This window comes from Tripterygium wilfordii, chromosome 14 (genome assembly GCF_013401445.1).
Source record: "Tripterygium wilfordii isolate XIE 37 chromosome 14, ASM1340144v1, whole genome shotgun sequence".
Lineage (NCBI taxonomy): Eukaryota > Viridiplantae > Streptophyta > Magnoliopsida > Celastrales > Celastraceae > Tripterygium > Tripterygium wilfordii.
The window spans coordinates 10,119,092-10,136,839 of NC_052245.1; the positions used below are offsets into that span (position 1 = coordinate 10,119,092).

Here is a 17,748-nt window from a genome sequence, read left to right on the forward strand (position 1 = left end):
CGGTGAAGGGAACCTGACAACCACCATGGGACAAACCCACTGGTGCATTCCCCCTATTATTCTCGATTCTGGATTCGTATGTAATTGACAACTTTCTCTGATTAATTCAGCTGTCCTGGCTCATTGTTTTTCCTCTCCAAAGGTCATAAAAAGATTGAGTTGATTTCTGGGAGTAGTTGAATTGCCTTGTTTCTTAGCGACTTTGGGAGTTCGGGATAATATTTTTATGCTCGAGAGGTGTTCGAATAATTGTCGCAGTGACGAAGTTGAGTTTCGCATCCTCTGGTCTATTTGCCGCTTCACTCTGGAACTCGATCCATGTCTGCCATTTTACGGTTTGCACTGCATGCATCTCTGTTTGACCAAGGAAAAATATATGACGCTATTAATAGTAGCTTCAATAGACTATTTTTGAAAGAAAAATAATGACGCTACTGTCTTTATTGTTAGAAAAAAGTACAAATGACAATGGTCATTTCTCTAAAAAATTCAATAATCTGTTATAATGCTAATTAATTTATTATAAACATGGTTATTCTTAAAAAAAAAAAGAATTCCTGATTGGATGTATGAGAGATCAAAATTGCAAATGCTCTAAAGTATAGACGGTAAGATGAAGGTATAGACAGTACAAGCTGAAATAGATTCAATGCAGTTAAAAGAGTTAAAAAAAATAGTTAAGATGAAAGGATAATTAAATAAACATTCAACTAGTGTTTAATTTTAATTATTAAACATTCAATGCTTGCATATCTTTTGTTATTTCTTGTTCTGTTGAGTACTTGAAATTTAACAAAGCATCGGATGTACAGTTAATTCAACCGTTGACATAAGAATCACTTTGGGGGAGTCTATATTAGCTATTACCGATAATAGCTAGTGACATAAGAATATTTACCAAATATTATAACGATGGTGGGTTCAGAATGAAAAAATTCAAAAATCATAAATATGTCAATCAAACCATCAAGTTAACGAGAATGCTTAATTGCTTAAGAGTATGTAGAGAGTGGGTTCTAAAATCAAGGTTTGAGTTAGCAATAACGAGATATAAAATGGGCATGTAGAGAGTAATTTATGGGTTTGTATATAAATTCTGAAACCAAGGTTTGAGTTAGCAATAACGAAATATAAAATGGGATTATAGAGCATAATTATCTGTGGTATTTTCAAAAAAAAAAAAATTTATGGGTCTATATATAGACTCTCTCTTTCTTTTTCTTTTTTTAAATTTTGAACTGTCATGGAATAAGTATTCTCTATAACAACAACCCACATTATTAATCTATGGGAAAGAAAAGACTCGATGATCCGGCTTCCCTATAATAAGGTTTGTTCAAATAAGTTTTGCAATTTACGAGGAGCTTTTTACCAAAATAACAATTTCAACATAAATAATTACCTATATTACTATGGGGTGAAAATATTTACCCGAATAATAATCCACATCATTCCGGATGGCGTGATTAGCTTTAGGTTTTTACAATCACGTCATCCTGGATGGCGTGATTGTATTTACAAGAGTCACGCCACTCTGACTGGTGTGACTATTGTACATATGGAAGTCGCGCCACTCAGAATGGCATGACTCTTGTACATATGAAAGTCATGCCACCCATGGTGATGTGACTGTGGATATTGTGTATCATGTCGTTTGTAACAACGTGACTGTATAGTCATGCTGTACTTAACGACGTGACTTGTTAAAAACTAACCCCACCCCACCCCTACCTTACACAACTGCGTGACCATCTCTCTCCCATCTCCATCTCCATCTCCCACACACTTGCACAGACCCACACCATTTGCTGCCGCGAAAGCACCACCACCACTGACACACACCAACGACAACCGCACGAGGCACAGCCGCAGCCCTCCCACGTCAGATCTCCCACCACAGCCTCACTCCCACCGCAGCCCTCCCACAGCCGCATCAACCCCCATCCAAGGTGATCTTGCCCAGGTTGCAGTCTCACCCAAAAGGTGAGATTTTTAATTTTTTTATTTATTTAATTGTTACATTGTATATTTGTAAATCTGTTTATGTGTAGGGGTTGATTTTATTTTTTAAAATTTTTGTTTGTGTGTAGGGTTGATTGTAGTGGTGTAGGTAGTTTGTGTAGTTGAAATGGAATTAGTGTTTAGGATATTATAATATTTAATTATGATTGTTTACTAATTTAAGAAAAGTAATTAAGCATTTATTTAGTTGAAGAAAACATAATTATGTTAGGTAAAGATATTATTTAGTGCATTAATAGTATAATTTATATGTGATGTAGATTGGAGGTGATAATGACATCGCCTTGGGATCGAAATGTAACTAGTGGATTTTCAATTGCTGATGAGTATGAACAAAATCAAGAGCAATCATCAACATGGGTTCATTATACTCAAATAGACATTGGTAGTTCATATGAACAAGTATCGTCATATGTTAACCTAAATCTAATCCCATAAATGTGTATGGGAGACGACAATCACTTTGAGCAAGCAATTGCTAACAATGAGTATGAGTTGGTAGAGGATGAGCCCGACATTCATACTGATGATAGTGACGATGACGAGGAGGATGGTGGTAATGTAGGGTTGAATATTGATTTTGGAATCGACAATGAAAATGGACACCCAAATTTGGAGGAGATGGTACCTGAATTTGGCGATGTTAGTCAAGCGGAGTATCCAGTGTGCCGAGATTGGGATAAGCAAAATCAGGGTCCATATGATACGTTGGCAGTAAATGAAGTTTTTGGAAACAAGAAAGAATTAATTCGCGTAGTGAAGATATGACATATTCATAATAACTCCCAGTATAAGACGCAACGCTCAAGTAAAGCATAATTGCAATTGATTTACGTGAAAGAGCCAATTTACAATTGGTATCTTCAAGCAATGAAAAAGAAAAAATTTAACCTGTGGATGATAACAGTTATTAAAGGTCGTCATACTTGCACAAATACCTCACTACATCATGGACATTGATAGTTGGATGCAGAGTATATTGTAGATGAAGTGATTCATATTGTTAAAGTTGATTTGAAGATTAACATAGCAGCTATTCAAGCATATGCTTGCTCACATTTGAAGTACCTGGTGTCGTACAGGAAGGCTTGGGTTGCAAAACAAAAGGTGATGGAGAAATTATTTGGTACATTTGAAGATTCATACAACGTGCTCCCTAGATTTTTACAGGCGTTGCAGATTTCTATCGAAGGCTTCCACTTTTGTCATCCATTAATAAGTATTGATGGAACTCATTTGTATGGAAAATACAAGGGGAAAATGTTGATTACAGTTGCATTCGACACGGATAATGGACTTTTTCCATTATGTTAGCAATTGTAGATGAAGAAAGTTCTGATAATTGGTGATGGTTCATAGATAACATTCGTTCTTATGTTACAAATCGACGAGGAATTTACGGGAGCGAGAAAAGCTGCTAATACATTACGTGATGCACTTAATGAGTTCGTTGCTTCCATTGCAACTAATTGGTTGGGGTCTTGCCGCGACATTCTGGAAGAGGTTGGTGAGGGTCATCGATTTGAGGAGGTTATAAGCAATGTGGATGCTCCACCCCAGCATCGTCGTAGGCTTCTAGGATGTCCATCACATATACGCAGTCGTGTTTCTCGTACACCTGACTTTACAATGCATGCCCCATAGTTAACACAAGATGAGCCTGGTCAATCTACTACTCCTACGACATGGACTAGGCACCAGATCATATGATATTTATCATCTTTCAGTTTTTATTGTTGTTTGAATTATCTATTGTATGTTTTTCTTTTCCAAATATTTAGTTGGATGGATACAAGCAAGACATGTCTATGGTGGATTTATTTTGTTTGTTGTGCATGTCTTGTATTGATTATTAGAGCATGTCTATGTTGTATTTATCTTGAGTTGTTGTGTATGTTATGTGGTGCTTATTAACAGGTCTCGGGTGGGTGGTGATACCTGTGGTATGTGAGAAAATGGTTAAACAATCTCGCAAACTAGAATGACGTGAATTAAACTATTCTTTGATCACGTCATTATCGATGGCGTTCTTTTCCTATTTTCAATAGTCACGTAACCACGGGTGGCGTGACTTTCATATGTACAAGAGTCATGCCACTTAAAGTGGTGTAACTTCCATATGTACAATAGTCACGCCAGTCAAAGTGGTGTGCCAATTGTAAATAGAATCACGTTATCGTAGATCGTGTGATTGTAAAAATCTAAAGCTAATCACTCCATCCGGGATGGCGTGGATTATTATTTTGGTAAATATTCACCTCATAGTTATATAGGTAATTATTTATAGTGAAATTGTTATTTTGGTAAAAAACTCAATTTACGAGAGTCTATTTAATCATAAGATTAGTAAAACGTCACATCATCAATGTGAAGAGAATTTTTGAATTTTGACATTCCCAACCCTTCTCCGACTTCCGTATAATAAGGTTTGTTGAAATACGTTTTGCAATTTACGAGAGTCTATTTAATCATAGGGTAAGTAAAACGTCACATCATCAATATGAAAAGAACTTTTGAATTTTGATATTCCCAACCCTTCTCCATGTGAGATGCGATTATCTTTCTCAGATTAATTTAATTTTTGGTCACTAAAAGATTAAACATTTCTAGTAAATGACCTAAAGTTAAACTTTGTTCCAGTTTGATGACTCGAGCAAATTTTCTAAATTTTAGACAATCAATGCGCTTATGTGAAATATAAAAATCAATTTGAAGCTGATGTGGACTGACAGCTAAGGACAATTACCAACTTAAAAATAAATTAATCCTTTTCTTTTAAAAAAAATACATGAGTGCCTGCACCAAAGGCGATTTCATGCGGCCACTCATCGTGTTACCCCAACCACCATCACTCTACAAGAGCCTCCCTTCTCGGGCATTCACTATAAGGCTAAACTCCCGAGCCACTCATCTAAGATAAAGAAAATATATAGGTATCAAACATATTACATATTGAAAGGAAAGAGATTGAAATTAAGACACATGAAAATCTCATGGTGACACAAAAGGTCTAGAACATATCAAAGGAATGATATATTGCCTTCTCTTTCCTACCTACAATTAGTGGATAGATGTTGTCCGACTAAAGCCAACTTATGATTCTTGCAAGGGTTGGTACCCAACCATGCCAAAATAAAGATTTTTCTCATCCCTTGATTCATACTGAAGGACTACGATACTCACTGTGATAAGAACAACGTCAGGATTTCATTTTGGCCACTGAAAGATGTCTAAGTTTTCATTCTGGTCACTGAAAGTTCAAATATTTAAATTGAGTAACCTAAAATTTAATGGTCACTTGGGCAAAATTTGAGGATTTCGTTCAATCAACAAGCTTATGTGTCACTTTAACTATTAAATTCAACTATGTTTTTGCTTATTTTAGGTTTAGATTTTGTCGGAGACGATAGAATCGCGCTTTTCTTTTTTTAATGGTTTTGATTTAGGTACATTTGATTTGGAGTTTTTATTTTTTAGGAATTTTTAGGATGGAGAAGAAGATAATAAATTTTCATTATATTCTTTTTTTAAAAATATTTCTATTTTCCACTTTGGCAACTTTAGGAAAAAATAATTGTATTTAACGATCAACACGAGACATCAACACATTGATTAACCAAAATCCCCAAAAATATGCCCGAGTGATAAATATGGACCGATTTTAAAATTTTAAGTTGTTTATTTGAAACATTTTATAACGAAAATAAAATCCAAGACTTTAATCCTGGTTCACAAATTTGGCATCATCCAGAACCAACACCTCTAATAATGCACAAAACCTTAAGCGGCCGGAAAATAATGACCACACATCTCATGTGGGTCTCATTTCATTGCATCTATCAACTGAAGCAGGAGAAGATAATAATGGTGCCTCCTTTTCTCCATATCAATCCGATTTAGCCATGGCCCACCGATCAACCAAATCAGAATCCATCGTCATTGCCACGTGTCAATCCCATCAAAATCTCCTGTTTTTTAGTTTCGGTTTCTTTACAGACAATCCTTGTTCCGTGGACGTCAAAGCAGCCGTACAAGTTAAAACTCACGAAGACACCTATACATACACCCCCAACAATATCTCACACTCTTAACCCGAAAGCGCCGGACATGTGACAACGTCGCTGTCACACACGTGTCGCCAACGCATATGGGCGCTCTCTCATCTCAGTCCCAAACAAAAGCCGCGTCCGCTCGCTGGAAGTTTCAAAGCGCAGTGATATTCCACCGTCCATTGTCACATCCACTGAGCAATCGTAGCCGTCGCAACCTCGCTCGCTTCTCCTTCCGCCACGTATTATTGTTACACGTGTCGCGAAGTTTACGGTTGATCAAAGATTAATTTAATCTTATCTGCTCCCATCTCTATATATGCACCACACCTCTCCTCCTTTAACCTCCCACCACATTCAAATCTGTCAATAGTTGAGCTGAAATAACTAAGCGAAACAGAGAAGAAGAAGAAGTTAACGGTTTTCTCTTCAATTCCTCATTAATTTTTCTTATTACAAATGTCGATGAGTATAACGCATCAGATTGGAGCACTCGCCGGAACTCCAATTCAGGCGGAGGGAGTTGCGACATCAGGAGAGTCAACGGCGGCAGTCAGCGCAGCTGCGGTGTGGAAGTCGCCGGTGGCGAATATACGTTGCCGAGTTCAGAATCGGAATAACGTCGACTCGCTATCGCCACCTTTGAGTCCCTGTCGGTCGCCAGTAATGGGCGGAATAAGGGCGGATCTGTCCGTTGCTTGCCAAGCGTTTGTTACGGAAGCTCTGGCGGTGGATATGGAGGCGCCGGCGGCGGAGAGATATTATAAAGAGGTAAGGAGTGCCCATGAAAAGGGAAAGGGAGTGCCGGTTTATGTGATGATGCCGCTAGACAGCGTGACCATGGGGAACACCGTGAATCGGAGGAAAGCGATGAATGCGAGTTTGCAGGCGTTGAAGAGTGCGGGCGTGGAGGGGATAATGATGGACGTGTGGTGGGGACTGGTGGAGAAGGATGGCCCTGGTGTGTACAATTGGGGAGGCTACACGGAGTTGCTCGAGATGGCGAAACGCCATGGCCTCAAGGTGCAGGCTGTCATGTCCTTCCACCAGTGTGGCGGCAACGTCGGTGACTCTGTAACGTGCGTAGCATTCTTCCTTTTTCATTATTATTATTTTTAAAAATTTCTGCTTTTGCTTTGAATTATTTTTGAAAAATTAATTTATGAGCGTTGAACATGCTTTTGTGGACTTGCCGTCTCCGTAAAGGATAGGGTCCACATGTGAATTATGGGAAGAAATGCGGAGCTCACGTGGAGCTCGGGAATTTGGGATCTATTGAAAAGTAAATAAGCTTTATTTTAGCTGTCTAGAAAGGTTTGGTGAGGGCCTGAGGGGATTTCATAGCTTGACTTTATTTTTCCATAAATTACTGCTACGTACTTTTGACCCTTTGAATTTAGTTTATTCCCTTAATCAACGTAATGAGGTCTAAATCTAGAATAGCAGGTAAATTTAGTTTTGATGTTTGCCGCCTTGTATAGAACAATGGAATGTCATTTACTGATCATTGGAACTTGAAAATTCATCTCTTTTCTGAATATGTCTATTTTCTGTACAGTATTCCTCTACCCAAGTGGGTTGGTGAGGAGATGGACAAAGATGCAGACCTTGCGTACACTGATCAATGGGGGAGGAGAAATTATGAATATGTGTCTCTTGGCTGTGATACCCTCCCTGTCCTTAAGGGTCGAACCCCTGTCCAGTGTTATGCTGACTTCATGCGTGCTTTCAGAGACAATTTCAAACATCTTCTTGGTGACACCATTGTGGTAATTGCTTAATCCTTATATACAATTACAAATTTATTGCATTTTGGTGCTGCAGGGCTATGGTTTGATTGCTTATATCCTCATATAAGTTGCTTGACTGATAGCCACTAGAACTTCTATTGAAGGATCCTGTTTATTAAAGTTGTTTTTCAATATCCCTTGGTTAACACTACACTACGAACTTGACTTTGAAGTTTTAAACGTGTCACTTGATATCTTGTTGGGGAACACACCTGTATATCCGTTGAATTATTTTTGAAATAAAATCCTGAATCTCCTTTTATATTTTATGAACAAAATTTGGTGGTTCATGAATTGCACAAAATGCATCCTTGTGGCACTCTGCATGTTCTATCAACTGCCGTGACTTTTATTTGAGAATTCTATAACATGTCAAGAAATTGTATTCTGAGTTCTTGATTTTGTACCATTCAGGAAATCCAAGTGGGAATGGGTCCAGCAGGTGAGCTTCGTTACCCTTCATATCCAGAACAGAATGGGACATGGAAATTTCCAGGAATTGGAGCATTCCAGTGCTTTGACAAGGTAATCACTGCTTATCTCTTTCAGAACGCTGATACTAAATAATTTTTTGTCGTTGGCTAACATAGTAACATGTGCAATATAATGCAGTACATGCTCAGCGGCTTAAAAGCTGCAGCTGAAGCTGCTGGGAAGCCAGAATGGGGTAGCACAGGCCCTACAGATGCTGGTCACTACAATAATTGGCCGGAAGACACCCAGTTTTTCCGAAAGGAAGGTGGTGGTTGGGCGACTACTTATGGTGAATTCTTTCTTACCTGGTACTCTCAGATGCTGTTAGATCACGGTGAGAGAATACTAACCTCAGCCTCGTCAACCTTTGAGAATACTGGTGTGAAGATCTCAGTTAAGGTTGCAGGAATTCACTGGCATTATGGTACTCGGTCCCATGCTCCTGAACTCACAGCTGGATATTATAACACACGATTTCATGATGGTTACCTTCCTATTGCCCAAATGTTGGCACGCCATGGTGCAATATTCAATTTCACCTGCATCGAGATGCGTGATCACGAGCAGCCCCAAGATGCCCTCTGTGCTCCAGAGAAGCTTGTCAGGCAAGTGGCTCTAGCTACTCGTAAAGCCAAGGTTCCACTTGCAGGGGAAAATGCTTTGCCACGTTATGATGACTATGCACACGAACAGATCTTACAAGCATCATCTTTAAATATTGATGGCAATTCGGAAGATATGTGCGCATTCACATACTTGAGGATGAACCCCAGCTTGTTCCAACCAGATAACTGGAGAAGGTTCGTGTCATTTGTGAAGAAGATGAAGGAAGGGAAGGAGGCTAACAGATGTTGGGAACAGGTGGAGCGAGACGCCGAGCATTTTGTGCACATTACCCAGCCCTTGGTGCAGGAGGCTGCTGTTGCTCTCATGCACTAAGAATCATACTATGGGGAATCACGGCCTTGGATTAGGCTTTTGCTTTCAGTGCACGGATCATACTAATGGGGATGATGGCCTTGGACTGGCATTTCTTTTAAGTAATATGAGTGTCTAATTCCTTGCTTTGCTATAGCTCCTTTAGTTTTAGTCATGTGGCTATAGCACTGTAGAATATTGTAACTACAGAATGAGAATCCTCAGCATCAGATAACTGTATCAGTTCCACAATCTAGCCAGACATTCTGATGTTATGATGTGGTTGGTCCTGTGTTTTCATTGTTGTTGAATGGATTGGGTAATTATGGTAGCAAGGGTACTCTTCTTTGTTAACTGAGCATTACGTATTCCTAACAAATTCAGTCATAACATATAATTAGACAATGTAATAATGAAAATCAATGTGATTAGATAACGTAATAATGTAATTTAATGTAATTAGATAACTGTTATGAACAATTATGGAAAAATTGTTAGGGATACAAAGAGTTTTATTATAGGTAATTTCAATTCGTAACAATTAACAACGCGTTTTCTTTGGAGGAAAACATCCCGTAGTAACTCCGTAGTTAAGCGTGCTTCTGCGAGAGTACTATTGAAATGGATGATCTCTTGGAAAGTTAAAAGTCGTGTGAGTCCGATATATCTACGAAAAATCGAACAACTCAAAACAGATAATATTATTGATGTGTATATGAGCTGAAATTCCTAATATTCTTGTCACTTATTTTGCATCCTCTTCACTGAGCTACTCGGTTTCTCTCATCCGGGAATGATCTGCCAATTATGTCCTGTGAGCACACCTTTCATTTAGCAAGTGTCTTTCTTTCGGTGAGTATGTCACGAGAGTAGCTCACATCCACAGATATATGTGGTGGCCAGAAAAGCTTTTTCAATGATGCAGATTTTTTATGATGTGAAGTTCATTGGCCAAATTCGAAAGCGAAAGTTGTGTTGGAAATGAAATCTGTTAGGCGATTGCGGTCACATGTTTTGTTGTTGTCTAGACGTTTCTACTTCATACTTGTGGACCTAATCTTACCTTGCATGTAAAGTATTGATCGAATCCTCTACATCACATTTATCATGGCACGAAAAGTTCTTTGTATATGATATTTTTTTTGGTAATCAATAATTATAAATACGTTTATCCTTTGAATATCTAATATGAGGTTAAACGCGGGTCGTAAGATTTACGAGTGTAGAAGTTTTCCCGTGACAACATAATAAATTGGTTCAAAGTCCAATGCGTGACTACAAGAATATTACTTCACATGAGAATCACTCGTTGCGATACTTTTCACATTTAAGTCCAATTCATCCCTACACTTAAATTGAAATGACAAGTTGTATTTCTTTCTTTACTACAAAGGGGCCATAATTTGTTACATTTGAAAGTCAAATACATTGCATGGCATGCCCCCAGTTTGCTTGACTAAGTATGTGATGGCCCACTTCACAAGCAGAAGTACCCGCTCTCCCTGCAGTTCCTATAATGACTCATTCAGAATACCAAAATTCTCTAATCATAAACAACCCGGAAACAATATATATATATATAACCATGCCACCACATTACAATCCCAATTGAGCAGAAACTTTTGAAATCAATCAATACTTCTAAGCTTCGGAATTAGTTTGAGAAAACAACAAACATGTCGAACATGCAGCAAAGCTTCAGTGCAGGCCAAACCCAAGGCCAGACCCAGGTAAAATACTAGTGAATAATGTTAACAGTATATACTTTATGAGTCCTCAATTAATATTTGATTAAAATGGGTACAGGCCAATGTGGAAGATTGGATGCAGTCCGGTCAGAACACAGGAAATGCAGCCAGAGACAGGACGGCCACTGCTGCCCAATCTGCTGGGGACTCTGCCAAACAAGGAACAGACCAGGCCACTGGTTTTCTCCAGCAGGTACATATATATACATATATATATATAATTAAATTATTGTGTAAAAGAATGTAATGATTGGATCTTGAAATGATCCTTATATAGACTGGAGAGCAAGTGAAGAGCATGGCACAAGGTGCAGTGGATGCAGTGAAGAACACACTTGGTACTGGTGACAGCAACAACAACAACAGCAGCAGCAACAGGAAATCATAAAGGGATAATACTGCTTCAATTAGTGGTTTTCAACTAAGTTAATTTTGCTGGTTTGAGATTTCTCTGTTTAGACATCTCCTATAAGCATGAAATTTAAGATGTAATAAGGCCTTCCATTTCTTTTTGCTTTTCTTTTCTTTGGGAGTGAAAATATGTAATAAAAAATTGACAAATAATGCAAATGAGATGGTGCAGCAAGTCTTCTCCCTATGTAAGAAATAATACTCTTACCATGACCTAGTGGATCTTTGTATTGTCTTTCATTAATCACCAGTTTTTAATTCTGACTCGTAAGTGGATCTTGTAATTCTTCTTTCACTTTAAATGAAGAATGACATTTTTAATTGAGAAAAGAAAAAGTAAAACTTAAAGGTCAACATGCCACATGGATATGTTGACTGTCTTAAACTGAGCAAATCTTACCGAATGTGTAATTTGACACAAATTGAAACTTTGGGGTATCAAATTGATATAAAATATATTTCAGTCTGTAAATTGAAACACGAGGTATCTTTTAGTGACCAAATGTGCTATTAATCCTAAATAAAACCAATAATTTATTTCATTATGGGTTTATTTTAAAAATCCTAGCGATTACTACTATATATATATAATATGCTTCCCTTGGAGAATAAACAAATGCCGGCATAAGAACAGAACCATCACGAAAAACATGTCTGATTTCCTTGCATGTGATCAATTATCATCTCATTTTTCATATTTAACATGGATTAGGCATTTAATTAGTGCCTTTTGTTGGTAAGTTTTAAGTTGTTATCGATTTAAGGCTACCCGATTAAGAGTGTCTTTGGATTGGGGAATTTCGGGGAAGGAAAATGAAGTTTCTTTCTAATTCCTTTGCTTGAATAGTTTAGAAAAATTAAAATGAGAGATTTAGGAGGCATTAAATTTTTGTCAAAATTATTCATCTCCAAAATGGAGTCTTTTGGACGGAATGGATGATTTATTAACTTATTTTTATAAGTTAAAAAAAATATGTTTTACCTTTTATCTAATACTTAAACATAAAAAGTTAGGATAAATTAGTAAATTAAATCAATTTTCTTTCCTTTCTTTTTTTTCTATTCAAACATGAGAGAGATAAATCTATTCTAACTTCCATTCTCTTCCCTTCTCGTCTTTTCTCTTCCCTTCAATCCAAACACACTCTAAAACATTTATCACGATTAGCTAGAAGTAACTCCAAAACCTATTGATGGCTCCGTTAATGATAAACAAGAACCACGGCCTCTAAACTATATTAACATATGCCAGCAATTGAGAAAAGCTTTTTTCATCCATAAACAACAATACAAGTAGTAATCTTATATGGGTACAGTGTGAAGATCGTAAGAATGCACTCCTCTACCTATGAAAAGATTTGTTATCAAACTGAGTTTTGCAATGCTCTTCTTAAAAAAGAACGTGGGAACTCAAATGGGTGCAAGTACAACTTTACTTATGGGAAAAAATATACGTTGGGAGTTTTGAGCAAAGAGACCTTACCTTTACTATAAACACGACTAGCAGTGGATCAAAGTCTTTTAACAAATCAGTGTTCGGATGTAGTAATATATTTCATGGCATTTATAGTAGATATCAAGGTATTGTAGGCTTTGGAAAAGGAATATTGTCACTGGTTTCTCCACTTGGAACTGAAATTAAAGGAAAATTATCATATTGCTTACTCAGACGGAATGCGAGAACTAATAGTAAGCTTAAATTTGGCAATGGAGCTAAGATTTCTGAGGTTGGAAAAAGTTTCAACTTGACTTGTGCAAAAAAATGGTTCACCCTTGTACTACCGTACACTTGAAGGGATCAGTGTTCTTGGTACAAGAATAGACATACACCAAAGTCCGGGTAATATCGTAATCGATTCTGGAACAACCCTAACAAAGTTGGAATCAAGTATTTACAAGGATCTTGAAGCTGAAGTGAAAAAAGTAATTGGTCCCGATTCGGTACCAAATCCATATAATGTACTCAACTTATGCTACAAAGCAGAATCTATCGAAGAGAAGGACCTCCCAAAAATGATATTCCACTTCACCGGTACACAAAAACCTTCATTTACCATATGCAAACACATTTGAAAGACAATTTGTTTTGTATGATGATTATTCCGAGAAATGATTTTTTTGTTTTAGGGAATGTGGCACAAATAAACTTTCAAGTGGAGTTTGACCTCCAAGAAAATAAAATCTCTTTTGCTCCAGCAGATTGCACCACATTTTGAGCATAAAATTAAATCTATATAGCACTTGTTAAATGCTACCAAATTATCAAGTTTTGTGCTGATTTGTATTGTTACATCGAACTTGAAAAACTAAATAAGCCAGGATACAAAGCATCAATAAAACTAGTACTATGTCTTTTATTTTTCATATTGTCCTATTGATCAGTATGATACCAGTAGGATCGATTTGATGGTCATCTAATTAAACTCCTAACTTCTAACTTCATTTCAAATTGATCTAACAGTCAGAGGTTATCAGTAGGATCGATCTAAGTACCTCGTTCATCCTTCAAAAAATTTCAACGTCGGAAAAATCTTATGTGGCATCTCAATTGACATAATTTATACACAGTGGATACACGTGGATTCCACGTTGGACAAACACAAATTTTTTCGTCCCTCATCAAGACACATGGTTTCATTTTTGTTCGTCATCTATACATATGGTTTCATTATCGTCCTTATATATATATATTTTTTTTTCTCAATTCCCTCATTGTTTCAATAGCCAAAAAAATGTGAAAATATTTTTTTCGTACTTCTCTAGATCTTAATAAAAATGGACCTCTCTTTGAGCACAAAATTGCGGCTGGTTTGGTTTTGATTTCTGCACTATAAGGGACAAAATAATTACCTTTTGCATAACGGTTGTGTTTTACATACATAAAATTGGTATACATAAGTATACATAATGACATGACATGATGATTAGGATGGTGATTGTGCAAATTTAAAATTCAAAATCTGAAAAGAGGAAATAATATTTTAAGTTGGTTTTGTCATTTCCAAGATGCAAACCCTCAAAACATCGGTAATCACAAATGGAGAGAAGCTTCCAAAATCCTCCCAATATGCAGTCCGATACTCTTCCCCCCGTTTATACCTCCGGCGAGCTTTATCATCTCCGTTGATAATCGTCCGTGCTCACCGTTGTCGGCATACACCTATAATCGTCCATGACAACAGTTCTCTTGACTGGTCTTGCTGAAGTTGGGTTAATATCGACTAAAGGTATGAACTTTGAGTGAGTAATTTGTTTCTAAACAATTTTTTTTATGTTTAATGATCTTTTTTTACACCGTTTAATTGTATATGTAGCTAAAAACTTTGATTACATTACCATTTGTTTTGTGTATTTTAATGGATTTGTTTTGGGTATCTTCCTCTCTCATGTCCAACACCGGATCTCCACCGTCCAGCCACCAATCCGACCACCACTGCTGTCAAAAGAAGCGCCCGACTCCCACAAGCAAAGCCCAGCCACCACTTGTCGTCATCCGTCACTGGTTTTGCCGGAAATTCACCTTGAAGCCGTGGGTTTTCACCGAACAAAAAACATCGATCCAATGGATTCCGGTGTCGGTTTGGTGACCCGACACCACCAATGAACTCCGTTAGGTGAGGAGCACCTAGCCCAGCCCTTTGTCGACCAAAACGGTCACCGAAAAATGGAGACCCATTTCAAAGGTATGCTCTGGTTCGTTATTACATTGTCAGTTCAAAGTGTAATACAATTGAAGTATGCACAATATAATTAATTTGTTTGTAGGCCTTGCAATATTGCATAGTATATTCCCAATAGTGTAAATTTTGCACAATGCAGTTGCTCAATACATTGACAGTATGAAAGTGTATTTGGTTATTGTTCTTGCATAAGCCTTTTGCGGACTCGTTTCACATAGATCTCAGTTGTTGATTTGATTATTTTGGCTTGCTGTGTTCAAGATCCCAGTGATTACACTTTGCTATTTTGGTAGTGTACTTGTTCGCATTATTTATGTATGTTGTGATTTTTGGTAGTGTATTTCTCCCAATTTGTTTACCTCAGTGGGTTACTACACAATGAAATCTGGCAATGTATTTAGCACAGGAGGTTATTACATCATGCATTTGGTAGTGTATTTAGCCCAGTGTGTTAGTGCGCTATTTGTGCGCAATGTAATTATCCCAAAGATTGTTGGGTATTGTCTAAAAAACATAGCAACATTGATAGATACATCAAATTATAAGCTCTTTTTAGACACTGCAGAAATGAGGATGTAACCATTAGGGTCTCGGGCAATGCATATTGTATTTGGAACATTGTAAATTATGCACAATGCACTCGTTCAATACACTGACATTTTGATATGTAATTGTTTTTCGAATGCATTTTTTGTATTTCGCTACCATATCATTTTGCACAACCTAATTTGTTTGTTGAAGGTCGTCATGCACTAGTGCGTAATGTAATTGGCCTTTCTTTTTCAGAATGGTCAAAACCAAAGACACAAAGAAGAAACCCATCTCATTGCAATATTGGTCTAATATGCAAGGGCTAACACCACTAGTATGCTTGAAGAAGAAACATAAAAGGAGTTTGCGAAAGACACCTTTTTGGAATTTGTTCAAGGTGTTCATTGACAAGAAACACGTGGAAATTACACCTCGAGGATTTTATTTTTGTTGACATGGATTGTATTGAAAAGTGTCAAATACGTTGTCAATTTTGTTAAATACACTGGTAGTTCATTAACAAATGAGTAATAAACACTCTATCGAAAGACAATGTAATAAAGCATTGCCATGAACAGCTACATTAAATACCCTGTTAATTCGTAATGTATTAACATATGATATACAAAGACACTATAAAAACATAATGTAATAAGACACTGCCATTGACAGTTATGTTAAATACCTTGTTAATTCGTAATGCATTAACATGGGTGATGAGAGATGATGATAGAGAACATGAAAGCTGGAGAGAGATGAGGAGATGACAAGAAAGCTGGAGAGACAAGGAAGATGTACAAAAAAGCTGCAACAAAACTAAACAAATTTTACAAAAATCGAAAAAGAGAGAAGGAGAGGGACCAAGGAGAGAGAAGCGGGAAATCTCTTATGCTTCTTTGGGTTTTGTGTCAAAAAATCTATGTGGCATGCCTAGTTGGCATGCCACATAGATTATGTAGATTATGTATGTTAAAAGTTATGTATATAAGTCATTTTCCTTTGCATAATTGGGAGACGAAAAATGTCATAAAAGTATAGTTTAGCGATATAACGTTGAAATTTGTTAAAGTTTGTCATATAAATTTTTTTTGATATGCTACATAGGATTTTTCGACCACCTTTTCACTTGAACCATGAAATAGCTATTTTTTCATAATTGAAAGACGAAATTAAGAGCAAAAATAATTTAAGGACGAAAATGAAACTGTGAGTTAATGGAACTTTTCATCACTGAAAGATACTCTTTGTTCCAACTCAGTCACCCAATTTCAGATTGTTTCAACTCAGTCACTCAAAATTCAGTTTTGTTTCAATTACATCACCTGGGCAGATTTTCACAAAAACGGGCAGTCAAACATCACACCTAGCATGTTGACCACCAGGTCAAAGGCTGATGTGGAAAAAAAAATGCCATGTCGAAAAAATAAAAATGTGGCATTTGTAAAAAAAAAAAAAATTTTGCCCAAATATTTGGCTTTCAGAAGACGCGAACCCATGAAAGACCTAAAACTTTTGTCTTCAAAAAAGACGTCGTCGCTGCACTCTCTTGGACGCGATGTGGCTCCAACTCGACAACAACCGACAACCGTATATCACTATCTCCCTTCGACAACCTTGCACGTAGCACGGCGTTACCCAACAGAGCATCCGAACATCTACCCGTAATTGTAGTCATCGACCAGCGCCTCAGGTCTTATTGAAGCTCTAGGTTTTACAACTCTGGTAAGAGTTTATTTATCTCATATCTTTCATGATTGTGTAGATTCAATCGATTTCTTTATTATGATTTGAGTTTGTACCAGATTTGGGTATTAAGGTTTTTAGGTTTTTGTGATTGTGTGTTCTGTTTTTGTTGATATGAGTTTGTAATTCATTTTATGTGTTTTTTTGCTTATATGCTTGCAGTTTGTTGTTGAAATGAAACCTTCCGTTGAATGTTCTCTTGATGATGGGGATGATGATCTCCTTGATGCATATATGACATCCTTGGAAAACAATGTTGGAGGTTCTATTATTGGCAATGGAGATGGTGGCAGTGGAGATACTAGCAGTGATGGGAGTAAATATGAGGGTAGTGATGCCGATGGGAGTGGGAATGAGGATAGTGATGTCGATGGGAGTGGAT

General features: G+C 37.1%; 2 protein-coding genes across 2 annotated transcripts; both read left to right on the forward strand.

The window, feature by feature from the left end:
- The first annotated feature begins 6,435 nt into the window (after nt 1-6,435).
- Nucleotides 6,436-9,593, forward strand: LOC120015301 (beta-amylase 1, chloroplastic-like). Its single transcript, XM_038867667.1, has 4 exons — nt 6,436-7,150; nt 7,630-7,840; nt 8,276-8,386; nt 8,474-9,593. The coding sequence occupies exons 1-4, from the start codon at nt 6,531-6,533 to the stop codon at nt 9,272-9,274; spliced, it is 1,743 nt and encodes a 580-aa protein (XP_038723595.1). The 5' UTR covers nt 6,436-6,530; the 3' UTR covers nt 9,275-9,593.
- A 996-nt stretch (nt 9,594-10,589) lies between these two features.
- Nucleotides 10,590-11,673, forward strand: LOC120015788 (late embryogenesis abundant protein 1). The gene is made up of 3 exons (XM_038868341.1): nt 10,590-10,983; nt 11,060-11,194; nt 11,279-11,673. The coding sequence occupies exons 1-3, from the start codon at nt 10,930-10,932 to the stop codon at nt 11,387-11,389; spliced, it is 300 nt and encodes a 99-aa protein (XP_038724269.1). The 5' UTR covers nt 10,590-10,929; the 3' UTR covers nt 11,390-11,673.
- The last annotated feature ends 6,075 nt before the right edge of the window (nt 11,674-17,748 follow it).